Below are 27838 nucleotides of genomic sequence, written 5' to 3'. Positions count from 1 at the left end.
TGTCAGGCCAATGATTCATGCATGACTATGGACAGTGAGATCCCACGGATCCCTAGTAAACACGGTGGTGGTACCGTTGAGCTGCTATAATGTGAGTCCTAACCACACCCACAGGCAGGACACTATCACCGACATGCAGTGCGGGTGCCCATTTGTCTGATTTATAGGTGATGTTGTGGCAAACGTGGCATCAGTTTCATTTCGGGGGAGTGGCAAGTTACAGATATTTCCTTCACAGCAGGAGGTGCAGACCTGAAAGAAGGGAAGAGGAAAAGGTGGGTGGTGAGAAGCCAGCAGGTCCCAGCAGGAGACAGGTGTCTTTATAGCAACTGTCTCCCTAGGGCAAAACTCAAATGAAAATGCTCTATCCCACAAAGGAAATGCCAACCAACATTTAGGGAGGGTGGGGATAATATTCCAGCTAGAAGCAACATGGTCAGAATGAAACCCCCAGCCTTAACTCCAAGGCACTGAGGTTCTGTTTTTGACATTCAGCCACGTGGTTCCTCAAGAAGTTTCATGACCTTTGGGCTCCAGCTCTTCCACCTGTGAAATGGGATTTTGAAAACTGCTCTTCCATTTCAAAGATGCTCTTTTTGACTACTTGAGGCAGCTGTCAGGAGGGTACACCTTCCTCTGCCAAGTTTTCACAGTGAAAATGAAGTGGCAGCAGCCCCCGTAATTTAAACTTGAATATTTACTTTCATTATCGCTATCTGCATAATTATCTCCATTCTCGTGGGTGAGTTAACGTTTGAAGGGTTTTCATTTATGCAATTACTGCTGCTTTATACTGCTTTACTCCTGAATTATATGAAAGAAATAAACCCAAAGGGTTACTGACAGCAATTATTTTAGGCCATCGCTACACAAAGTACGGACCAGCAGCTTCAACATCAGCTGGGAGCTCCTTAGAAATGCAGAATCTCAAAACCTTGCGTCAGACTTAAGAGAATTAGAATCTGCATTTTAATGAGATCCCAGATGATTCATATTCATAGGATGGTTAATATCCTACACCATCATCCTGCTGAGATTTGAGTCTCTGGTCATAATTGACATGGGGGAGGGAGTATAATGTTGAGAAGGGAGATGTCAGAAATGAGTTTGAATCCTGTTTCTGCTGCTTGTTGGCTGTGTGACCTGAACATAGGACATAAGTTCTCTGATCCTCCATGTTCTCCTTGGTACAGACACCACAGCAACCCTTGAGCCTGGCCCTGCTGACAGGAGGGGTCAGGTTATGACCTTGGTTTTATGTTTCATATTTCAACCAGGAACAAGTAGGCTTTCGTTCTTAGTGTATTTGAGAAGTCACTTGAAAATTAGGCATCTGTCACTGACAGTACTGTTTCAGGATATGAGGAAGAAAACTGCCTAAATCCCCAGGAAAGCAACCTGACAGAAGTAGGAGATGTCACAAAGGACAAGGCCTGATTTGTTAAGAGCACACCCACAGCCAGCAGGAGAGGCTGGGGCATCGCTCATTCTGACCACGAGTCAGACTGCCTCTCTCTGATTCTTTATATCCTCCTTCATGGCTGGCCCCTGAACTTCATTTTACACAGAAGCACTTCTGTATACAGGCACTGACAAAGTTTAAGAGGAACAGATCCACAGGAAGGTGGTTCTCTTGTCACCTATCAAATGACTCAGGAGCCAGTGGAGACATCCACAAACTAGGATCCCTCACTTTGCAGAAAGTTATCAAAGCTAAATTGCCTGGGGCCCCTTCGGGTGGATGGATTGTTGTTCCATCTGGGATGTAACAATGTTTGCTAAGGTGGCACAAGTGGTCCTCACTTCTCTCCCTTCCAGTAGCTTTATGACTCTCCTGAGTGAATCAAGGACTTAAGATTATCCTCCACATCTTTCTGGTGTGGGCTTGCACAATTTATACCTCTCCTCCTGTGCCCTGGTGTTCATTCATACTCTTTTAGAGCAGACAGAAAAGGATGGATTCTTTTCACAGTGCTCTAAGACAGGGCAGCCTACAAGTGGGGAAGGGAGATAGCCCTCCGAGGTAGGGGGACACTTGACTATGCCATGCCACCATGAGCTGTGTTGCCAAACCTTGTGGCCTTCATGCTCTGAGTCTCTGCAGCCAGTGGACAAGCACTCTTCCAGTGGGACGCAGCGTTTGGTGACAGAGATGCTGTTTCCTGTGACTTCCATCGTGTGCTGAGTGTAGCAGTATCTGGTCTCTGTTAACAGAGAAAATATGCTTTAATTGAGATGGGAAATGTGAGCCCAGTCTACCTAAAAAGGAACCCCACAGGAGGGCGAACACTCCTGCTACTGAAAAGGTCTAACAGTACATAGGATATATACCACCCCTAGTATCTGTCCACTCCCAAAGATCTCCCCAGAGAGATCCATCTCGCCATGGTAGGACACAGCCTTCCAGAGAACGCAGGTCTCTCTATCCATGGTGAGCCCCATAAATGGAGACCTCAAGGGATCCCTCTTTGCCTTTCTAAAAATTTTGCCATTGTCCTTATCTTTAGGAGATGAGTGGTTTGGGGTGTTGATTTAGGAGGCAAGGTCGACAATTTTCAGAAAGATAAAGGGTTAAAAGTTTCAAAGTATATAGGACTAGAATAAAAGAAGTTAAGCAGGTCCAATGGTCTTGCGGGGGATGAAAAACCACAGCAGAAGCGTGTGTGTGTGTGTGTGTGTGTGTAGAGAGAGAGAGAGAGAGAGGTATTCCCATGTAAGGGCAGAACTATTAGAAAGAGACACATTTTATTTTGAGAAAATGACTCTCTTCAAGAGAATGTCTTGCCCACAGAGCATAGCTGGATCTAGGATGTATTAGGAAGAAAGATTAACCCAACAACTCAGGCGATCCAAGAAGCTTCATTTCTCCCAGCATGATTCCAGTGTCTTTCTGGGACAGAAGATGATGACCGTGATGGGAGCTCATAGAAGTTCCTCTAGACTCATGAGTCTGAAAGCTCGAGGTTTATTTCAAAATTCTTTTTAGAGAATTATTTTATTGGTAATTTAAAAACTAAAGAAAAATGGCTTTGTCAACGTAATTCTTCAGAGCCTCCAGGCAGCGTTCAGCTCTCTAAGCCTGGGATTTAGGAGAATGTTCCCGTTCTACTTTCACATTAAAAAAGAAAATGAATAATTCTTAAGAAATGTCACTGAGCTGTTTTTCATCCATATCTTAGACCCAAGTTTGCATGCTTTATACATTTTGGATATTTAGTAGCTAATATGGAATTATGATCCCCTATGATATTATTTATTAGGCAATAAAAATTTCCCCTACCAGATTCTGTCATGATTTTGGCAGCTTTTAACCAAAGCGCTAACGTTCAAAGAAGAAAGCTTAAGAATTTTAGCTCCCCAGAATGAACTAATGTAGACTGCATTGAGTCAAGAAAACTCTGTTTTTATTTTATTTTATTTTTGGTAGCAGAGATTGAACTCAGGGGCATTTTACCACTAAGCTGCATCCCCAGCATCCCCAATCTCTGGGACCGCCCCCCCCCCTCTTTTTTTGAGACTGGGTCTCACTGTGTTGTGTAGAGGCCTTGCTAAATTGCTAAGGCTGATCTTAAACTTGCAATCCTCCTACCTCAGTCTCCAGGGTGGCAGGAATTACAGGTGTGGGACACAATGTGCAGTGAAAATTGAGGGTTTTGAAAGTCTTCTCAAACATCCCACCTAACAGGAATCCCAAATGGCTTCTTATTGATAGGGTCAACATCCTCCCTCAGATGCTGTCCCCACACTGCACTCTGGCTTAGATGTTGGAATTTTTTTTTTTTTTTTTAATCAGGTTGAGGCTGTCTCAAGCTTGCTCAGAATTCTATGGAGCAGTTTGGGAGCAGGGTGAGTAAGGTCACCCTGAGAATGAAGAATTGAAAGCTTTACACTTGGCAATGATTCTTCCAAAGCCCTACACTAGTTTCAAGTTGGGGTGCTTATTTTTTTGGACAGAGAGCAGGCAGCAGCTCTCTTCTGATTTTCTTTTAAGCCTCAGGCAGAGTTTGGTAAATGGAGGACAGTGGCTTCAGATACTTACCACACCTTCCAAAGAGCCCGGGTTTACTTCTCAGGTATCAGACTCAGTGGACATTTATGGCTACAATAGGTGCACCTTCCCATCCCCGCCCCAAGTTCAAATGTTCTGGAAAGCAATAAAAACTGGAATGTTCTTATCTCCTGTCTCCTCTTCATGCAGACAACTAGGAGCAGCTGCCAGAGGTTTTATAGCTCCAAATGTAAATCTGAGCAGATAAGATCATACACTTATGGAATAAGTAAATCACTACGTGGTTTCAGTTTGGGAAATTAGGTTTGTCCCCCAAGTAATGAATTATCTTGCTTTAAGTAAGCCTTAAAATAACAACTGGTGAACTTGATAGATCAATTCTGTTTATACTTCCCTGTCCACAACAAACCCCCTTATTTATTAATGAAGCACTCATTCCATTGAATGAAAGTAGTAGCAACAACTGATAAGAAAATTTTTTTTCAGGAATATATGGAAAACCCTTGCACCTAATAAGCCAAATCCTGCCTTTCTAGAGGGAGAAGATAGATCAGTGAAGATGCTGGGTTTTCTTATACTTCACCAAGTCCAGTTGATAAAACAAAGATACACGGAGAGCACTGCCTTCATGTCCAGCAATAGAGACCTCAATTCTAAAGCATTGATCCCTCAAATTATCTATTCCATTTCTCATCTTACAACATTCCTAGGTGAGTTATGAAATATTAATGTGGAAAAGGGTTCTGCAGTTTTGGAAATGCTCAAAAAATTGAACTGGTTTCTTTGGTGTGTATTTTATGAGAGTCTCCCACACGCGCTGAGGTCTGTGGATTCCAAAGGTATTTTGGAGAAAGCAGACAGAATTTCCCAAGCAAAACCAGGTGGACCACATGGGGCTTATCACTGGAGCATAGTAGTGATAAAAAACAAGTTTCAGCCACAGAGCATTGCCCTCTATGCATTTTGAATAATCTTCGGGTTAGTAATGAGGTTATATGAGAATCAAGCCTGCTGATAACTTCACACTAAAAGGATTTCAAAGACTTTTATCTAAAAGATAAAAGATGGATTTGAATTTCTACCAGGTTAGTTTTAGCCTCTAAAACCTCAAACTCTGCTACTGACTGATACTTCCAGAAGTTGTGAAATAAACTCTTTGACTCTCAGTAAAATCAGAAATGGAAAAGAAAGCTTAATCAACAATAGGAAAGCTCAAAATATAATTTTCTTAAAATTCTCTCTCTCTTTCTCTCTCTCTCTCTCTCTCTCTCTCTCTCTCTCTCTCAAACACACACACACACACACACACACACACACACACACACACACACTCCATAATGTAGCTCTGAAATCTAAAACTAAAATTCAAAGCTAAAATGTAAACTTTTATTTACTCACCAATATTCCATTTCCAATAAAAGAAACTGTATTTAAGCAAACTAAAAATATGATGATTTAAATTAAAATGAGACATTACACATGTTCTCTCAGATAAAAGACTTTCTTATCACTCAATTATCTCAATTATTCTTTGGGGTTCTATTAGTACCTAGGGAATTAAATAAATTAAATAAATTTAAATAAAGTTATATAATGTTTAAAGTGATGCTATAGGACAATTCCCTAGGTACAAGAAAATGAATGGGAAGAAAATAACTTAAATAATAATATTACAGATTATAGTAGAAAAAAAAAACCTAGTGCCATCAGCCCACACACTCCTTGCCCAGTCCCTCACTTTTGCCATGGACTATCAGACAATGACTTTTAATATAATATTATAATAAATGACATTAATATAAATATCATGTTTATATAATAAACATAATATCTATTATATAATAAAATAATATAAACAAATAATATATCATATATTACTTAATATTTTCTAAACACATTAAATTTATATGATTAAATGATTATATAAAATAATATAATTTATGTTATATATTTACATTACACATGATTATATGTAATGTATAAAATACTAATATATAAAATAATAATATAATAATAATTACATAAATATATTAATATAATGGCCTTTAGTAGAGTAGGTGTCATAGGTGATGCTCCTTTTTCATGTCTGCCTTGTAAGATTTTTTTGTAGCTCTGGACTCTATGATGTATCATCTCCTCTGTGGGATTCCCCATCCAGACTTCAGAGGTGTTGTCATTTTTATTTTCTACATCTCTGGTCTCTTCTCTTCCATCACTTTTAGAAACCTGAAAGTTGATACTCTCCCAAGTTCTATCCTTGAAACAATTTTCACTCAAATGACCTCATCAATCTTCTGATGCCAACTCTCGGTCTGCTTCTTTCTCCTGAGCTACAGAATGAAAATTTCCAACTATCTCTTGGACACAGCCAGCATCACCGCACAAGTCACATGTCTAACCAAACCTCATGTCCCTCCTCAAATCTGTTTATCTTCCTGTGGCCCTATCTCAGGAAGGGACCTCCTGAGAGGGGCACCTTCATTTTTGCAGGGAGTGAAGACTAAACTTTGGAATCAGCTTACCTTTCTTTCCCTAATCAGAGGTGTTGTCGTTTTTATTTTCTACATCTCTGGTCTCCTCTTCCAGCACTTTTCCTAACCTATTTCCATATTAATGCCACCTACTTGCTAAGGAGTGCTGGCTGCTGCAGTGCTAGGTGTATTTGGTTTACCTAAGTAGCAGGTATGAAGGCTGCTGCCTCTCCCTGCTCCTGAGGCTGGAACCAGCGTAGAAGAGTAGCTGTGCTCCCCACAGTGCCATCAGTTAGATCTGCCATTCAGAGCTTCACATTTGAAACTCAGCACTTATTGCTCCAGGTTCTCCTTGATCAACGCCCAAAAGGAGCTCATCATTGCCTCCTTAAGATGCTGTACCACAACTTTGCTCTTCACAGGGAGACATTTTATGCATCTTCAGCTTGGTCTAAAATCCATTTTTCTACCTTCCATTTTTGGAAATCTGATATTCTGTAAGACTCAATACAAATGTGACAAATTCTGTGAAACCTTCCCTGATTTTCCTCTCAAATAGGTCGATGTTAATTTTTTGCTTCCATGTTGCCTTTCTTTTTATTTTTTTCCCAGTGCTGGGGATGGCACCCAGGGCATTGAGCATGCTAGGCTGGGAAAGCACCCTATCCCTTAACTTCCTAATTTGGATGAATCTGGCTTTCCTTATAGATTAGGATTTCTCAAACTTGGCAAGATTGACTTTCATTTTTAAAGTGGTTAATTTTAAAAAATTAAATATTTTAAGACAATTATAGATTCACATCGGTAAGAAATAAAGGAGACATCCCATGTGCCTTTTGCCCAGTTTCCCCACAAGGTCATACATTATAAAACTATGGTACATTACTATCACAATCAGGATGATGACATCATTACACTTGAGATAATAACATTTCTGTCCCTCCTGTAGACCTTTTATAGTCACATCCTCTCCCCATTCCCCTCACCCCTTCTGACCCTTGGAGACCATTAATTTCATTTCTATAATTGTATCCATTTGAGAGTGTATAAATGGTAGTGTACAGTATACAACATTAGGGGATTGAGAATTTTCACTCAGTATACATTACTGAAAATTCACCTGGGTAATCATGTGTATCAACAGTTTGGTAATTTTTATTACTGAGTAGTAGTCTGTGATATGGGTGTACCAAAGTTGATTCAACCAATCAACCACTGAAAGAACATTTAGGTTGTTTTAGTTGGGGGTAGTATTAATAAAGCTGGTACAAACATGTAAAATTTCCATGACAACGTAAATTCTCACTTCTCTGGGGTCCACATTCAGAAGTGTAATTGCTGGGCTGGATGGTAGTTGTGTGTTTAATTGTTATAGAATCCCCAAACTATTTTTCAGAGTGCCAGTACCATTTTATATTCCCACCAGTGACATATGCGTGATCTCATTTCTTCTTATCTTTACTAGCCTTTGGTATTGCCCTATTTTTATTTTGGCCATTCTCATAGTTACGTAGCTTTATATCAGTTTCACCAAGAGGCAGCATATTGCTATGCAATTAAAGAGGGTACGTGGTATTCAGGACTCAGTTCTTGATTATGGAAAAGGCCAAGGTCAGTGTGACTCTGAAAAATGTATTGTACACAATTTTAATTTCCTTTTAAGTAATGAATGCTTATGCTCAAAGTCTGCAGGATTTGACTTGATTTCCCCACAAAACAACAAAAATGGTCATCATGAAGATTGTATAGATTAACTTTAACACAGCCATCTGAAAGCATGATACTCTAGCACATTGTTGGAAAAAAATCAATAAAATTTGGGAGGAAATCTAATAAAATAAAGCCTCCCTCAAAAATCTAATATTACGTAAGCGGAATTGTTCCCAATGATGGTGCAAAACATGGTGTATAGATGTGTCCTCAGACAAGCAACCCAAGCACAAAGCTAGAAAAGGCTGAGACACAGGTTGCAAATTTCTGGGCTGTTCGGACTGCGGCATCTTCTGGCATATCTTTTGTTATAGTCCCACAGATCCCTTGGGCTTTGTTCTTTTTTTATTTTTTATTTTTCAAATCTATTTATTCTCTCTCTCTCTCTCTCTCTCTCTCTCTTTGTTCTTTTTTATTTTTTGTTTTTCAAATCTATTTATTCTCTCTCTCTCTCTCTCTCTCTCTCTCTCTCTCTCTCTCTCTCTCTCTCTCTCATTGTTGTTTCTGGTACTGGAAATTAAACCCAAGCACACATTACCACTGAGCTACATATATACCCAGTTCTTTTTATTTTTTATTGTGACACAGAGTCTTGCTAAGTTGCTGAGGCTGACCTTGAACTTGTGATCCTCCCACCTTAGCCTCTGGAATTGCTGGGATTACTGGCATGAACCACCATGACCAGGCCAATTGTTGATGCTTGTGACATTCTCAGGGTGTTGACTTCTTCAGCTCTAGGTCTAGAATTCATGAGGCAGAAACGACACCTGCTGCCCTCACCATTGTGTTGTTCTTTGGGTCCTGAAGTCAATAGCTAGTCTGTCATTTTCTCTTTTTCCACCTTTCATATTGAGTAATTTCTATTCTTCTGTCCTTCAGTTGACTGATTCTTTCCTCTGTTTCTTCCATTCTGCCGCTGGGTCTACTCATTACTGAATTGTTTAAATTTCAGATACGGTATTTTACAGTTCTCAAATTTCATTTGATTCTTCTTCAAGTTTTCTCTTTCTTTGATGAGATCTTTCATTGGTTTCAACTAAGTAATTACTCATTGAAGCATTTTTATTGTGGCTGCTTTAAAATCCTTTTCAGACAATTGTAGCATCTCTGTTTATCTCCGTTTAGTAAGAATTTGCTAGTTTGCAAGCATCTTAAGTATTTTCCAGAGGCCCATGTGTTAAAAGACATGTTTTCCAGTTGATGGCACTATTTGGAGGTGGAGGAATCTTTAAGAGGTGGGGCCAATTTGCAGGGAAATGGATGGCATTAGAATAGATGATGCTAAGTGAAGTTAGCCAATCCCTAAAAAACAAATGCCAAATGTCTTCTCTGATTTAAGGGGGGTGACTCAAAATGGGGTATGGAGGAAGAGCATGAGAAGAAGATTACCTCTAAATAGGGAAGAGAGGTGGGAGGGGATGGGAGGGAGAAGGAGAATTGCATGGGAGATGAAAGGAGACCCTCATCATTATACAGAATACATGTATGACGAAGTGAAGGGGGAAAAAAAAAGAAATATGTCACATTAGATTGGGTAGAGAGAAGTGATGGGAGGGGAAAGGAGGGGAAGGGGGGATAGAAAGGGCAGCAGAATAAAATAGACACTAGTATTGCTGTATGTGTGTAGGTGACTATATGACCAATGTGATTCTGCAACCTGTACACTTGGAAAAATGAAAGATTATACCCCATTTGATTCAAATGAATGATATGTCAAGATCATTGTACTGTCATGAAAAACTAATAAAAAAAAGAGGTGGGGCCAACATAGGAAGTTAGATCACTGGGGGCATGGCCTTTAAGGGGATTGAGGAATGCTGTTCTCTCCCTCTCTCTCTTTTTGCATCTTAACCATCATAAGGTGAGCAGATTGCTTCTCCCATGTGCTCTACCCATGATGAACTAACTGCCTTGCCACAGACCCCAAAACAGTGGGGCCAGCTGGCCATGAACTGAACCTTCAAAAACTGAAAGCCAAAAGAGAGTGTTCTTGTTTTTAAGTTAATTACCTTAGGTATTTGCTATAATAGAAAGTAGACTAATACTCTATTGTCATTTTTCATTCAATTTGAAATATTTCTTGTGGCACAGGTTTTTTTATTTTTATTGAAATAGGAACATATTGGCATTATGATACGCTGGATCTTTTGACTCTTCTCTTCTTGAGAGTGGCAGGAATGCCTCATTAATGCTTCACACTGGCTTCTATTAATGCTCTGAGAGAGGATGGCCTTATTACAAATGGTGATGGTGATTTCCTGTCTCTCCACTAAGTCTCTTCTGACTCAACCCCAGGGAGATGTAGAGGTATCTCAGCTCCAGGTCTAGAATTCATGCTGGTAGACTTGGAGACCAGCCCATGAGGTCTCCACTGACACTGAGGAGACCTCATGACTGCCCAGAGGGGGACGAGATTCCCCTTAATTGTCCTCTCATACCATCCCAGCAGGGAGGTCAGGGTGCCTCAGCTCAGCCCACATGTCCAGTTGTGGATGGAAGTCAAGGCTCTTCATTTTTCAGCCTTTGCGAGTGTGGGTGGGGCTATAATTTTTTTTTTCCTGTGGGTGTTTGGCTAGAATAGAGTAGTTATTATCTAAGTTTTCTGTCTTTTTAGGTGATATTTTTCTTGTCCTTTGGCTAGAGAGAGCACATTTCTGTTAGGGCTCGTTTTGTTGATGCTTGTGACATTCTTGTTGATGCTTGTCGACTTCTTCAGCTCCAGGTCTAGAATTCATGAGGCAGAAAGGACACCTGCTGCCCTCACCATTGTGTTGTTCTTTGGGTCCTGAAGTCAATAGCTAGTCTGTCATTTTCTCTCTTTCCACCTTTCAGAGTCTTTTGCTGTTTGGGGTTTATGGGTTCTCATGTTTGTTTGTCTACAATGCTCAGAATTTTAGTTGTAGTTGGCAGAAGGAATGGAAACGTACATCTGCTTCATATTTCCAGAAGTGGAAGTCATCAGTCCTCTGACACTTTAGGCTAGACAGTTCCACATGGGGGAAGGTTCTGTGCATCCCGGGGTATTTAGAAAAATCCATGGCTTCCTCTAACTGGATGCCAGTATCACCAAATGTCTTCAAATATCAACTGATTTCTCCCAGAGTCAGGGGAATCATTCCTGGTTGAGATCGACACCTCTATATTATAGTCATAACCTTGAGAAGAAGGTCCATTCTTATTGAGTCTGCACTCTCCACTCACAATGAACACAGATAGAATGGCACGAAGGAAACAGCCAGCCTAGCTCTTCTAATCAAAGTTGAACCAAATTAAAATCATTTAGCTCTATGGTACCTTATCATCTCTTCTATATCTGTATTTTGAATGGTCTCATCCAATTTGAAAATAAAATAATATACTTAATTTTTTTTGTAGTTGTAGGTGGACAGAATGCCTTTATTTTATTTGTTTATTTTTACATGGTGCTGAGGATAGAACCCAGTGCCTCACACACGGTAGGCAAGTGCTCTGCCACTGAGCTATAGCTCCAGCCCAAATAATATACTTTTACTGGAAATATAATTTTCTTGTAGTAGAACTACTTTGGAAAATTATTTGCTTGGATCACATAAGAATAAACATTCATATTATACGAACCAGAAATTCTGCCCCTAGGCTGTTTATAGAAGAACTACCTATACAAATGAAAACTAGAAACTATAAAAATGCCATTAGTGGTAGAATAAATTATGGTACATATTCATATAATAATGACAGCTAGCTAACAAAATGAATTTTGAGTGAAAGAAGTTAGATACAAAAAGGTATTCTATTTCTGAAAAGAACTCAATACTAGTTTATTGTCAGATTGAATCTAGAGTTGCTTTACCACTGAGCTACATCCCTAGTTCTTTTAATTTTTTATTCTGACAGAGGGTCTTGCTAAAAAGCTGAGGCAGGCCTCAAACTTTTGATCCTCCTGCCTCAGCCTCCCAAATCTCCAGGATTACAGTCCTACACTATTGCATATGGCTTCCAGGAGCTATATTTGTTTTCTAGGGCTGACATAAGAAAACTACCACAGAGTAATTGACTTTGACAAAAGTTTTCTCACAGTTTTGGAGAAGTTTGAAATCAAGGTGCTGGCTTGCAGATGGCTATCTTCTCCCTGTGTCTTCACATCATCATGCTTGTGTGTCTATGTTCTAATCTCTTCTTTTGAGGATACCAGTTATATAGGATTAAGGATCTGCCCAGTGACTTCATCTAATTTTAATTACCACTTCATAGACCCTATATCCAAACACAGTCATATCCTAAGGTACTAGGGATCAGGACCACAGTATATAAATTTGGGGGCAGGACACAACTCAGTCCACAACAGAGACATTTGGTAGAGAAAAGAATGAAAGAATGAAAGAAAGAAAGAAAGAAAGAAAGAAAGAAAGAAAGAAAGGGCAGGAGGGAACTTTTAAGCTCCTGGAAATAGTGATTTCATCATCTGGATGCTTCTTGCATGGTGAGTTCAATATGTGAAAAATAAAACCACGACACTGTTCAATATTCCATGTGTATGCTATACCTTAATTCAAAGTTCAGTGAAATTGAAAGTGAAAGAAGAAAGAACTCAAGATGAAAGAAAATAGAGTTATGAAGAGGAAGAACTGCAAACTGAGCACAGAGAGGCTGAATTATTTAAAGCTTGCCCTAATTAGGAATTATTACACAGCCTCTGGCACCCAGGCACCAGATTATTCTCTTGGTTTTCCTGCTTGTATCAATGACTCTCCACAGATCCCTGAAAAAGATGTGTTTCCTTCTCTTGTCTCACGTAAGAAATTCCTCCAGGCGGAAATTTAATCTAAATAATTGCTCATCAATCAAACTGAGTCATGATCGAGGTCCTTTTCCTGCAGTCAGTACCCTTTGCAGAAACTGCCAGACAGACAGACACTTCCCCATCTTTGCAAAAACATCATCCACACTTCTTAAGGATAGGTGACACACTCATTTGAGGAAACTTTCTTTTAAAAAAAAAATTGCTGAAATTCAGGAAGCAATGTGCTTGTTACCAGGTGAAGGTTCAAAGATGCAGTTGGAAAGGTAAGATAAGGTAGAGGGGCTAGGCCGGACTTGACAGTGACAGTGGGAAAACAAAAGAGGACAAAAGCATCCAGGGGATGATTCCATCGGAAGCTACTGTGGTAACAGAAAATATCTGGACAGGGCCAGGGATGTGGCTCAGGGTTGAGCATTTGCCTGATGTGTGAGGCCCTGAGTTCAATCCCAGCACTGAAAAAAAAATAAATAAAGAAAGAAAGAACAGAAAATATCTGAATAGAAACACTGTGAATGAAGCAGGTTAGATGCTCTCAGTGTGGAGAAAAAAACAAAATTTTCTGAAAATAGAATGGTAGCACTTTGGGCTTCAAAGTTGCTGGAAAATTCTAATTAAATAAGTTTGAGAAATAGGCTGAGATGCCAGCTTATATCATCTTACCGAGAAACACAATAAAGTTAAAGTAGCAGGATAAAACTAAAATAACAAAAATCTGTATGAAAATGCAGGAGCTCTACCAGGATGGGTAGGATTTGAAGAGCAAGGTAACAGAGGAAAGAAAAGTGTTTTTTTTTAAGTTCACCCTGACATTCTGTACCTGTTTTCCCCTCCAGGCATTTGCTGATGCAAAAACTGCACAGGTGGAGAGGCTGAGAAGCCAAGCAGAAAGCCCTGCCAAGGGGCAGAGAAGTAGGGCAGAGTCTTTGTTGTTCTCCAGGGGCCTGGGATGCACAAACATGAGTTCAGAGCTGGCAGCAAAGCCAAGAGAGAGGTGAGACTGACAGGCTTGGGCTAAAATTCAAGATTGGCAGTTATTCACTTTTAGCACTTTAAAAAAAATGCCATTAACTGCTGGCTTCTATTGTCTCTGTCAATACTAAGTGTTGGCAAGGTTGTGTAGCAACTGGCACTTGTGTTCATGGCTAGTGAGCGTGTAATTGGTACAGGCAGTTTTAAACTATTAGGTGATCTTTGATAAAGACAACACTCACCTGCCCCATGCCTGGCAATAATGTGTCTGGGATAGACTGGGCAGAAATCCATGCATATGTGTACCAAAGGACATGTGTAAGAATGTTCATGGTTTTGAAATATTGGACACAATGCAAAAGTCCATCAACAGTAGAATAGATGAATTTTGGTATATTCATATAATGATCGACTATACATCTTTGAGAAACAATGACTTCATTGCTTATAAAACATGGATAAATTTCATATTTACAATGTGTGAAAGCAAGGAGAATATACATTCCCTCCAGCTCCACTAATAGGAAGCTCAAAGGCAGTACTCACAGTAATGTTCCCTTTATGGAGTGGGGCATAATGACTAAGAGACTCTGGGGTCTACTGCTTTACATGGGTGGTAGACCCTGAATGCTAACCTTGTAAAAATTCACAAGTTATACACTATGATCCGTTCCCTTTCCAGTATGTATTCTAACATTTAATTAACATTTTTTCTTTAAAAAAGAGGAAGTCTAAGACTTCTATTTAGCAATTAATAATAATAAAAGAGAATCTTGGAAAACATCTCACTACTTAGCAGTCAGAAGTGGTGGGTAAAATATAACCAACATATTTATAGATGCACAAATGCACTCTCCAGAGAGACACATTCCATGGGCCAGCCCTGAATGAGGTATTGATTTCACTATCTTGGAGAAGAGGCCATATTAAAGATAATCAGTAAGAAATTGTGTTGGGTCTTGACAGGATTTAGAAACACCTAGGTAAAAAGGATAGAAACACTGAAGGGCCAGATTCTAAGTGTAAAATTGAGTAGAAGAAAGAAAAAAACCCACCCTTTATGTGTTAAAATAAAAGGGTATCTATTTCAGCCATGCCTCTGTCTGTCAATGAAGAAGTATTTCCTGGACATTTGTAACCTTCAGTTGAGCTGGGAATCCCATTTCTATTTCCTGCTTGTACCAGGAACCATGAGATAACTGGTCTGCAAAGAGGTATCAAGGAACATCTTCATTCATTCATTTTCAGAGAAAACCAGTGAGCAGCACAGAGGTTGGAGTCAAAAGAATATGTGTCCACTGTCTCAAAATTTTTCTTCTGATTTCCTATCAGCAATAAATTCACATGAAGATCATGCCTTAGAGGGAGGCAACTGTACTTCCTAATTAAGAAGGAACATACTATCCTTGGCTTAGGTGTCCGCTGCAGAGCAGGTCTTTTTTAAAAACTGTAATGTTTTTGACTTGACATTTAATTCCACAGACACTTACTAAACATTTACACAGTTCCTCTCTCAAGGAACTTTTAATCTTGCAGCACAGAGAAAAGTCATGGGCGAAATGACATGGATCCGAGTACGTGACACTCAGCTTTTATTTTACCACATCAGTTCCTTCGATTGGTCCCTTATAACACGGTTTTAAGATCTTTTATCATTCTGGTTCACAAAACCAAGAAAGTTGAACAGATTTGTCAGGTGCAATTCCTGAAATTACACGTATGGCAATAGGAGCCATTTATGGAGGACATCTTCAATTCTCGTTGCCAGGGAATGAGGATGGTACCAGGAATCTGGAGGCACAGAGGTAAAAGCAATGGAATGGAGGAGGAAATACATACACAATGCGCATTCCCAAAGTAAGAGTGACAGGGAACCTGTGTCAGCTACAAGTGTGGCTGGCTGACTCCACCACAGCTGGAGGAGTGACTCTAGTCAGGGCTAGACTTTCTCCAAGCATGTTGGACCCAATGATGATTCACAACAAACCTATCAACTCCAGAAGCATGAGCCATTAGGACACACTGGGTCTCCATGTTCAACCACTAACTGAATTAAATTTTCAAAAATTCTCAGAATAAAGTCGTTTCCCAAACAATTAGGTGTGGGTGCTAATTCCATATAGATAAAATTAAATGCATATGTGAAACGGTTTTTTTTCACCTCCAATAATTAAAACCTAGTTAAATATGTCACAAAACAACCAACAAAACCCCAGAAATGTCTCAGAAAGCCAGGACGCCTTTCCATGGCAGCTTCTGAGCTCCACTGTTGATATTCTTATACCTGCTCCAGGCATGATAAGCCAGAAAACAAACACAGTGTTGGTTAGTAAAGACATTTTACATTTTAATCTAATAATAAAATTGTGCTATTTTTGCTTGATTAAAAAAATATGGAGAAAACATGGACTAAACAGCAGCAGACCCACGGGAAGAAGGCTGATCAAGCTGGAGGCTGAGTGCGCAACAAGATGAGGGTTAGGGTTAGGGTTACACCTTTTCCCAGGTTAGAGCTTGAGTGCCCACTCCTTTACCTGATGCTCAAGGCTCCACACAAACAACCTGGCTCCACTATTTTGCTCCTATTATTCTTTCATACTAACTGGTTGCTACTCCCAGATGAGGTCTCTCCTCATCCACGGAGCACACTTGGAAAATCATGTCTCCATGGTTCTGAAGGACTTCCAGGAAGACTTGCCTTCTCCAGGGTTCTGAACCCACTTCCCAGGTGTCGAGCGGCCTGTTGCAGGGTTCCCAGCACAGGATGCTTTCACTGGCAAACTCAGCCCCCAGATGCTCTTCTTCCCTTAAACTCCCACGGCACTCAAGGCCATGTTTCATTTGGCACTTAATTTTGCCCTGCTGTTTTTGACATTTGATATATTCAGATCTTATCTCCCAGGCTAAACTGCCTGCTCCTGGAAAGAAGAAACCAGATTCCAATCTCTCACTGCTTAATCGCCCCAGGGGCTTGGCTGGTCATTTTCTGCCATGAACCTCAGTGCAAGACTTTCCATTTAATCCCTATAAATTTAAAGACAAAAAAAAAAAGATAAAAATGTGTAGGGGAGAAAAGAGAAAAGGATAAACTGTATAAAGATCACTCTGTGGTACTTTTAGGTATCTGTCCTTTGAAAGGATAGATTCTCATCTTAGAAGAAAACATCCAGATGGAGCTTTCTCTTTCCCTGAGAAGCACTCCCACAGTGATTCCGGTCACCTGCTCTTTTTGTTTGTTTGTTTTTCTCTGAGACAGGGATGTACTTGTATATCATCAAGTCTGCAGAGAAGACCAGCTCACATACCTTCCTTTTCCTCTGCATAACATCTGCTAAGGTACCTCAGAGCTGAGTCCATCCTAAGACAAGCACAGCCACACTTTGCCGTGGCCTATATGTGTCCCCCACAATTCATGTTGAAACTTAATTTGTCAATGTGATGATATTGAAAGGTGCAGTCTTTAAGAGGTGGTTAAGTCATGAGAATAGATCCCTCATGGGGAGGCTGGGATCCTTACAAAAGGCTCCAGGGATTAGGTGTGTTCCCTCCCATCCCTTCTGCCTTTTGATATATGAGGACACTACACTCTTCCCCTCCAGAGGAAGCAACAAGATGCTATCTTGCAGGCATGGGAACGAAGTCCTTACTAGACACTGGACCTGCTAATATGACACCTCCATCTTAGACTCCCAGCACCCAAAACTATGAGAAATAAATGTCTGTTGTTTATAAATTACTGTGTCTGAGATATTATGTTAGAGCGGCACAGAATAAGATACACTTCCTGTGTACTATCTCTGACCAGTAGCCACAGTTTCAGAAGACAATTGGCTAGCTTTGTCCCAGCAGGAACAAACCCAGAAGTTACCGGATACTCAGCAAATCATCCTGTTTTTGTCCAGAGTCACTGTTTACAATTGTCAAATTTTGCTGCGTATTAGTGACCCAGGGAACTTCTGAAAATCCTTATTCCCAGCCATACCCCATGTACCAGTTAATTAGGAATTCTGGGAATGGACCCAGACATCAGTGTTTTCAAAGCTTTACTAGGTGGTTTCAACGTACAGCCACGTTTGAGAAGCAGCGGTTCCATCAGGTCCCTTAGTACCTTCCCAGTTGTTTATCCTACAATGTTAAAGTCAGAAAATACTGGCTCATCAAGAAATGAGCAGTGGCAGCAGAAGACACTAGGGACAGGACTTACCATTGGTTACCCAGGTGACTGGACATCTAATTTGTGATTAAGGCAGTCTTTAGTGTCTCCATTTTTTTCTCTTCCCTGTAATCTTTTGGGACCCCACTGACATCTCTACCTAACAATAAACAGAAGAATCTAGAAATCACAACACATTTCCTGATCAGCAGGTAGATGAGGCCCCAGTGGTTCTTGCCCTTGACTGCTCATTAAAATCACCTGGGATATTTGAAAGTACTAGTGCAGGACACTAATCTTGGAGATGCTTGTTTAATTTGTATAAAGTTGTGGTTCTTAAGAAGTGGTCTTCAGACCAGAAGCATCTGCATCATTGGGGGGTTCTTTAGACATGCAAAATTTGAAGCCATCTCAGATGTAATGAAGCAGATATTCAGGTGGAGAGGGTGAGTGGGTGGTAGCAGAAGTCTGTGTTTTAATAAGCTCTCCATGGAGTGATTGCACTGAAGTTTGGAGCCATTGGTCTAGGCAGGATACAGGCATTAGGGACATCTGTAAGGTCATACAGGTATTTCTACTGTACAGCCTAGGTAGAGGCTCCTGGGTTCAACAGCACTGGCTCAGGTAGCTGACATCTGTCTTTTAATGGCATTTTCTGGGCTCTCGCAGTTTCCACTCTACCTTGAGAAGCAGAAGGCCATTCTTTGGATTGAGCATGAGAGCTCCTGCATTATGTTGAAAAATAATGCAGTTGGTGTGTCCAGTCACTTTGATAACTGAATTGGATTAGCAGTGAAGTGTGCTAACTACTCACTCAAACATTTGCCAATAAAATACCCCTCCCTCATCCTCCTCCTCACACTAAAGGAATCCACTCTCCTGCAAAATATAGCAGCCAATCAACAATTAATTATTCCAGAGCCACAAAGAAAAATCTTGTTTACTTGACAGGATAAAAGAGATCTGACTATGACTTGCCTTCATTATGAAATGGGGATTTGGGTTAAAATTTCAATCTTCAAATGGACACCATTTAAACATTAAGTTTAATATTTAAAAGAGCTCAGGATTTTTTATTTTTGGCAATGATGACATTTAGAATTCTAGCTTTCATGCAGTCTCAGTATAGAAGTCTCTGGTAAGATATGTAATAAATGGAATCTTTATATGAGCATCAATGCCTACTTTACATGAAAGAAATTACTATGCAATGACTAATGCTTCAAAGAGGGTCAGACAAATTGGCGGTTATCTTCCTATTCTGCATTTGGCTGACCTGTCTGGGGAAGTCTCTTTTAAGTCTTCTGGAGCTCCACAGATGCTTCATGAAAAAGGGGACAATATTATGGATCCCTTTATATTTCTGAGAGTCTTTGAGGAAAAGTTATTGGTGCAGCTTAAAAGATATACTAAACCTAAGACTAGAGGAACCATTGAGATTTCAGGCATGCACCAGGTCTATAGGGCTACTCACTCATGAACAGCTTCGGGGACCCCAATCTGTCTATTGACAGTTTACCTCGAGGACAGTAGATGTCTGGAGCCCATCGGTTGCATTCATAATTGTCTGCTGCCTTTTCGCAGGTGAAACATTTAAATCCACCAGGATATGGTGTGGCTACAAAAAAATCAAAAGAAAAGATTGATTTTTAGACTGAGCACAGAATCCTGTGAAGTTAGACATATTCATTTTTTTTTTAAAAAAGGTTTCTCTAGACATATTGGCAGTGTCTTAAAAAAACAAACATTTAACTAACATATGACCCAACAATTTCACTGTTAAAAATATATTCCTGAGAAATACATTTATGCCCACACACAAAGAAATCTGTAAATAAATGTCGACAGCATTTGTACAGGTTCCACAGGTTCTAAGAATCTGAAATCTAACATGCTCCAAAATATGAAGTTTTTTGAGCACTCTCATGATACTCCCCAAATTCCACACCTGGCCACATGTGACAAGTCATAATAAAATGTAGGAGCATCAAAATTATTGTATAAAATAATCTGTAGTCATATACATAAGGTATGTGTGTGTGTGTGTGTGTGTGTATATATATATATATATATATATATATATATAATGTGTAATATATAAGGTATGTATAAAACATGAATTTATGATTAGACATGGGTCCCATCCCTAAGGTAACTCATTATATATAAAAATATTTTTTAAAATCCCAAATCTGAACACTTTCTGGTCTCAAGCATTTCAGATATAAGATATTCAATCTGCAATAACCCCAAACTGGAAACAACCCCCATGTCCTTCAATGGGCAAAGAGTTAAACAAAAATGTGGTACATTCATACTATGGAATACTAGACAGCATAAAAGAAATGAACTATTAATATAGCTAACAATTTGGATAAATTTCCAGAGAATCTTTCTCAATGGGGGGGAAAAACCACCCAAAAGGTTACATTTGGTTTCATTCATGTGACATTTTAAAATGGATAAAATTTTGAAAATGAAGTACAGGTAAGTTAGTACCAGGTTTGGGGATGGTAGCATGTGCTATATTCGGAAATAGATACGAGACATCCAATTCCAACAAGCCCCTCCCATATTCTGACCTCTCCCTGTGTTCTGAAGAGATTATCCTCCAGGTACCTATGTTCTTTGCCCCACCTTTTAGCTCAGGTGGGAGGTCTCACATGGAAAGTCATGCTCTGGAGAATGCCCAGCACACCAGTGCTTTCATCAGCAAAAGGATGAGGATCAACAAGGAATGTCTGTCCTTTTCCTCAATGTGCTTTCAATTACTTCTTAATTGTAATCATTTGCTTGCTTTGCTATTTAGAGTCCTGCCTTTCATAAACAAAACTTGTGCATTTCTTTTTAATGTGTAAAATTACCTGGCCTATTTGAAAGCTGCAGACACTCAAACACTTCATCTGCAGGAGCCAACTGTTCTCCCTCGCAGATGGCTGAGCCTGCGTATCCCACTGGCGGAAATAATCATCTCAGGGTAAATTGCTTTGCCCACATGGAACCAATTAAGTATGTTATCAAAAATAAATGAAGGAGGAGGCAGCAGCTTAAGGCCAGAATTATGGGCCAGATATAACTTTGATTTTCACCTTGCCTAGAATAGCTGCCCATCCATGTACTCGCCTGCAATATTTCACAGAGTTGACTGTGACAATATCCAATACCCTAACATGGGCAAAAGTCATAAACTTAGTCTAAAAAGACAAGTAACTGGACCTTTCCATGGCACATTCAAGTTTTATGTTCCTCCAAGTAGTTAGTGACTCAATTCAAAACCAGAATGACAGCAGGGGTATGGATCATCTCACAAGGTGAGGGAAAGCAGGTTGGAGGCAGCCGTCTCCCACCTCACTCCCGTGAGGCAGTTTCACCAGGAGGAAAATGCTCTTGCAGCCCATAATTATGACAAAGCACAAGAAAGTATTTTGTGAAACTACACACACATGTTTTTTATATATCCATGTTCTACCACCTAGAAAAATGAGTTACATTTGAATTCAGATTCTGTTTTGGTAAGCACATGCCTAAAGAATTTCAAACAAATTACATTTCAAATTCCAAAGCCATTCAATAATCTTACAAGAATTTTGATTATCTTTTTTAAATAAAAAAACATTATGAGAAAAACCATATATAATATTTTGGGAAATTCTCTTGATGGGACACTCTAAAAAATAGTTTCACTATTAACTTAAAGAATGAATCTACATATAACTTTGAAAAATAAAACTTTAAAATACAGCTTATAAAATCTTAAGCAGAATGATCAAAGTAGGATTTTCACACCAAAAAAAATCATTGAAAGGGTTTGACAAAAAACAGTATTTCTCAAAAAAATGATCATCATATTCTCTGAGGTTTGTGACTGCAAGCTAGCCATACCACATCAGTTTCATGATTAATTTGCTAGAGCATCCAGTTTTATCTGTATGTCACTGCAGCCAAAAAATTTTTGGCTGAAATGTTGGATTAGTTATTCCTGGAAACTTTCCCATCAAAGAGATAAATTAAGAAGTTTGAATGAAGATTGATGATCCAACTGCTCCGAGAACAAAGTTACTGAGAACCAAACACTAATAAGTGGTAGTGTTCCCAAATTTGGATTCCTTAAAAGACTTTTCAAAAAGATACAAGAGTAGTGACAAATTAAATCCTGTCATTTCTTACATAAGTCAGCCTCAACTCTGAAACTGACCCAGAGGATATAGAAATTTAAACAGGAGTACAAGCTAAAGTACATCAGCAGCAAAATGAAGCTTTGCCCTGAATGACTTCATCAGCATCTATCATTGGCAATTAACCAAATGAGCTCTTTTTGGGCTAGTTTTATTTTAAAATCTACAACTTCTGTCTGTGTCCATTCTCCATAACTGCAGCATAATATTTGCTCATGGAAACTTTTATTGACATCTTGGAAGGTAATACCGTCAGTGAATAACTGCTGATTTGTGACAAATCTCTGTAAACATACTCAGCTTTAAGTGGCTAATTATGGTACAATCCCAAGAAAATGGATGAATTTTTCCCTCTGGAAATATTTAGCCCAAAATAAGATCTACAGATAAACAACTATCTCCACTAACTTGCTAATTGATACTGCATCTGATAAAGAGATTTTCTTTTCTTTTAAAGTAGAAAGAGGTTCCTGAGAGATGTGCTATTTTCTTCTCTGTTACTTCAAAGCATTACAGAGCAAGCAGAGTTTCGGATTGTTGTGGCCCCAGCTGTGAGTAAATCTAATTTGGCTCTTGATCACAGAGTTAATAAGCTTAGTACTCTGTATTTCAGGGCATAAGTCCTTGGTCCCTCAAGAAAAGGTGATTGTAAAGAAAAAAAGAAACACCAAAGTGCCCAGTTACTTCCTGTAAAATAATCTGTCCATTAACTCTCATGGTCAGCCCTAGTTCAACCTACCATAATTCATTTGTAAGGCATCGGAAAAGATTTAGTCTTTGTTTCCATCTCTTGGAACTTTTGCCTGGACAAAGGCCTTCAGTTAGTTACTCCAAAGTGTGGTGAGAACAGACGTTTTGAAATGTATGCTGATGTGAAATGCATCCAGACTTCTATTCTCGCCAAATTAATTTCCATTGTCTTTAGAAACTGGATATCATTTTTAAAATTCTAGAAATCTAATAAATGCATCTTCTCAGTCCACTTGTCAATAAAATATTGTCAATATGATTTTGATAGGAAAAGATTTCTGATAGAAATGCATTTCCTGGTACCGATCTAGAAAGTCTCCTTGCTCTTATCTGGGTAGCACAGGATTGTGAATAAATTTGGTTGGCTCCCAACCTGGGCATAAACAAACCCCCTTCAGGAATATCATTCTTCAACTCACATGACTAAGGAAAAGTTCAAAACATGCATCCAGAGGAAAACTGGATATTTTTAGAAAAGGTCTCTATTCTATGAGAATAAATGGAGGCCAAGAACAGGTTGCAGTCATTTAGTACACTACATTCTGCTATCATGTGGGGTGTGACAACCAAATATCTCCATTGCTCTTAATTTTAACTCTTGTTTTGAAAGTTTTTTATTAGATTTTGGTGTTTTAATCATAGATGGAGAATAAAGCATCATTATTCATATAAAAAGGGAAGAAAATGACATAGAAAGTATAGAATAGAATGTTATTGAGGACAGTGCCTCAACATTGAGAGCCTTATATAAAATTTCTTTCTTTTAAAGGCTTAGAAACTTCAAAGATTAGGGAACACAGAAAGCAAAGGAGATTAGCTATGGGAGGCTGAATTTTCTCTGCCTGGGTTCCAGCCTCATGCAGGTATCATCAGGATGGCTGACCCAGGCCCCTCAGTTTCTGTGTCTTCCCACACCTCCTGCATCACTGCATTTCTCCTGTGGCAGGTGCCTAGCTTTTCTACCTAACAATAGTGGAATCTGGCTCACTCAGTGACCTACAGAAAGCTCTTGGTGCCTCCATCCACAAAGCGAGGCGATTATATAAATTATGCAAAATCACACTAATCTCACACTTCCCTCATATATTTTTTATGGCCTAAATTACAACAGAAACCTGCTTATTGGCAGAGAGATCACTCCATATAAACGTGATCTAGGGATCAAGGGCAGGGGACCATAGCTGTTTTAAAAAATCAAAACTTAAAACAAATGCACACCACAAACTCCTGAAATAATTTGGAGAAATGTCAAGTTAACTCTGATTTGAAGTGGGCAGAATAAAGTTCCAATCGAGTGGAAGCTATTCATGGTAACTTCAATCCAATAAGGATTCTGTTGCCAGTGACCCCTTATGGGGACTCTCTTATATAAAAAAAAAACTCACATCCAGACTTGCTGGTAAACCATCTACTTATAATCTAGGGTAGGAGTCACTTTTTTCTTCCATGATTCAAAATCATATCAGAAAACACCATCAATTCATTATATGTAGTAAGTTCCTTCTAATCAGGTCATAGCTTTAATTAACATAGGTCATATAGCAGAACTTTTCCATTAACTTCTAAAGAGCAGAAGTGATTCCCCCCTGTGCCCTGGCAGAGCTCATCCTTCAAAAAGCATTCTGAACTCGACTTTCCAAGTAGGGGTGCAGTTGTTCAGGGCATTGGCCCACAACCTGTTAAAGTGGAAATGGTATGTTTGCTTTGTTCTTATTTGCTTAAACCCATTCACTTTGATTTTCCCTTTTATCCTTCATTTACAATCACAGGCTCAGAAGAGGCCAGAGGCCAGTTTTGCATCCCACTTACTATTGAGTTTGTCACTAGAGCTGACAGAGAACTTCATAGGAGCCACAAACCCTGGTAGTCAACCAAAAGAGACTGACATCTGGGTTTCTGCCTCAAAATGTGTAATTAAATTAAAAAGTACAGCTGTTTGAAGAAAAGAATAAAACTCATTCTAGAAAACAGAGCAAGTATCAATATATCTTCTTTTCATGGCTATTATTAAAATGAAGTAAAAGTCCCACCAAAATAAGCAGCCAGAAAAGTTTTTCACGCAATTAAGCAGTAGGCACCAGACTGTCCTGCTGAGAGTACAGAGTAAAGTCTGAAGAAATCTCTTGCTGCCTAGCTAAAGTATATTTGCAGCTATACAAAATAAGAGTGGTGAATTCTCAGCACCCTTCGTTGGTTGTCTAAGGCAATGATAACAACATAAACAACCATCATTCAATTGCCTATTATGTATGGGCCTAGTGTGGTACAGATACTATTTATGATCCATACAGGGTACGTACTGTTTTAGAAATGAAGAGATAAACACTTAAACGTTTTCCAACATCGACTGAGCATCTACTACAGCTTTTATTCTGTGCTAAGTTCTCCATATGCATTATGCCATTTAATCTTCACAAAGTTAGGGGATTTGTGCCAAGTCAGGAGCTAAGGAAGCAGCTGACAGATCCAAGGTCCAGTACCTCCAAGCCTCTGTGCATTCCATCTACCACCTCTTAGCTAACCCAAAACATGCAGACATGGAACATTCTAGCCCTGTGGGGTAGAAGGAGTCCAGGTGGCTGCCTCTGCTTTGGGTCTGTACAGTCTTCAAAAGTAAGGGCGATGTCTTGTTTGCCTGTGTACCTTTCATGCCCATCACAATGCTCCACCACACAGTGGATATGGGAACAATATTTGTTGAGCAAAAAAATTTTAAAAGAACAGTGTACCTTGAGGCCAAAGGTAAAGCCCCCCCCCCACACACACACACAAAAAAACCCCACACAATATAGCCAGTTCTCACAATCACATGGGGAATTCAGAAGAGGACCAAAGGAGACAAAATAAATACAGAGATGGAGACCAAAGGAGAAAGTAGAACTGTTGTGCTTCCCAAAGTAAGATCCTCAGGATACCTGCAACAGGAGGATATGAAATTTTTGCTGAAAGCATGAATCCACAAGTACAATACCAGATATATGCAAATCAGGGCAGGGATCTGGGCAGCTACACTTTTATGCGCTCTTCAGAGAATCCTTAAACACAGGAAAACAAAAAGGCAGAGGGAATAGGAAGTTGGAGTCACTGGTGCTGAAACTGAGAATTAGATGCCCAGAAAGGAAGACCTGCTATTATCTTACCTAGAGAGGACAGATCTTTTACAAACAATCTGCCTCCTGGGACACAGCGGTTCACTTTGATAACTGATTGAGGACTGGTATAGTAAAAGGGAAAGGTATTTAGAATCTGAGTGATTGTGCAGGGAACAGAGGAAACAAGTCTAGTAATTTGACTTAAAAACCAAACATCCTGTGAGAAGGTGGGGGTAAAACATAAAGCATCTTTTGTTAACTAAATGCACCTCTCAATTAAATCACTGGATTGTTTCCCTTGCATTAAAGGCTGCCTTCCCCTGGCCACTTTTCTGGCCACTTCTTATTTGAAATAGTGACATTTCTGCAGCAAAGAGAACAGTCTTACTTGAAGGGTGGAGGTAGATAATGTCTTTCACTGTGAAGTCTCGGGACTGAGCAGCTTTCAGACAATCAGCCAGCAGGCTCAGGAGCAGGAGCCAGGCCAGAGCAGGGCCAGGTTCCATGGCAGGCCACGTGTCACTCATACAGAGGGCCCCAGAGTGGGGACTCCAGACGATGGGAGAGAACTTGCACCTGAAATATGAAGAAAGACACATCTCAGTGTCCAGCTGGAGAATGCCACAGGAGCCTTGGCTGGGCTCCCACCTGGCTGAGACAGGCTGGGGAGGGACTGGGAGCCCAGTGCACGGGAAAGTGAGGAGCTCTGGGGAGAAACGTTCTAAATGGTAATTGTAGAGCACTTGGAACATTCCAGTCCAAATCTATTCTTAATCAGGTTGCTAAAGCTCCACTGGTAGCAATCCCTTCTAATATCCAGCAGAGATGGTATCAAGAGAGAACGAATTTTAATGAAATCCAGCTATTTTTGCCAGGAGGCCAAGGGATGGCTGCCAGAGAGCAACAATAAATAAGTCAGGTACAAAAGCTCAGAAGCATTTCTTTGATAACGTTGTGGACCAGGCAGGAGGGTGCAGCCTTACTGGGTCATGGCCATGCAAAACTGTACGGGGTACACTTTCAGATTCAGAAAAGAAAAGAAATGTAAGCTGACTTCTGCCAAGCCAAAAAGTGTCTCAAGAACACAAATCTTCTCAATATAACTAATGTTTGTTGGTCAGATGCCATTGAAGTCCTTTACAAATGTCAATTGGTTTTCCTAATAGCCCTATAAGGAAGGCATTCTCATTATCTATGATTATCCCATTTTGAGTCAACTGAAATCCAGCAAATAAGTAGAGGAGCTGCATGAAATCCAGGCAGTATGGATTTCAAGCCTGAGTTTTTAACGTCAGGCCACATTGTGTGCTTCCTAAAACTGACTCAAGGTATATAAACAAAATTGATGACATAAGATCAAGTTATTGTTTAACACTAAGTAATCATCTACTGCTTGTCCTTTATTCTGATTTTATGCTTTTCACTCAAATTGAGGGCAGTAAGAATTTGTAATAGGGTCAAACCATCCAGCTTACTCCAAATGCAGAGCTATGTCCTAATTTGCACCTGCTTGCTATTTGCCTGCTACCTTCTTAGCTTCCCACACAGCTTGCCCCTCATGTTCTACTATTGTCCAAGGACTGTCATCTCTCTTTCTCATGCAAGGGTCAAGGTTTCGATATTCATTTTATTTCCACCTGGCTTAAAAACCATAATGTAGACATTCTGTTTACAAATTTAATACAAATGTTTAATAAGATTTTTTTAAATAGCCATAAACTTTTAAATT

The 27838-nt window shown here is 39.7% G+C and overlaps 1 protein-coding gene across 1 annotated transcript; it reads right to left on the bottom strand.

Moving 5' to 3' along the window:
- Window positions 1–84: 84 nt before the first annotated feature.
- Window positions 85–26615, bottom strand: Lypd6 (LY6/PLAUR domain containing 6). Its single transcript, XM_026389424.1, has 4 exons — window positions 26498–26615; window positions 19612–19710; window positions 2074–2204; window positions 85–252 (listed from the first exon to the last, which is right to left on the bottom strand). The coding sequence occupies exons 1-4, from the start codon at window positions 26613–26615 to the stop codon at window positions 85–87; spliced, it is 516 nt and encodes a 171-aa protein (XP_026245209.1).
- Between the last annotated feature and the right edge of the window lie 1223 nt (window positions 26616–27838).

The sequence above is a fragment of the Urocitellus parryii genome, chromosome 1, assembly GCF_045843805.1.
Source record: "Urocitellus parryii isolate mUroPar1 chromosome 1, mUroPar1.hap1, whole genome shotgun sequence".
Taxonomy (NCBI): Eukaryota; Metazoa; Chordata; class Mammalia; order Rodentia; family Sciuridae; genus Urocitellus; species Urocitellus parryii.
This window is presented reverse-complemented; position numbering and strand designations above follow the sequence as displayed.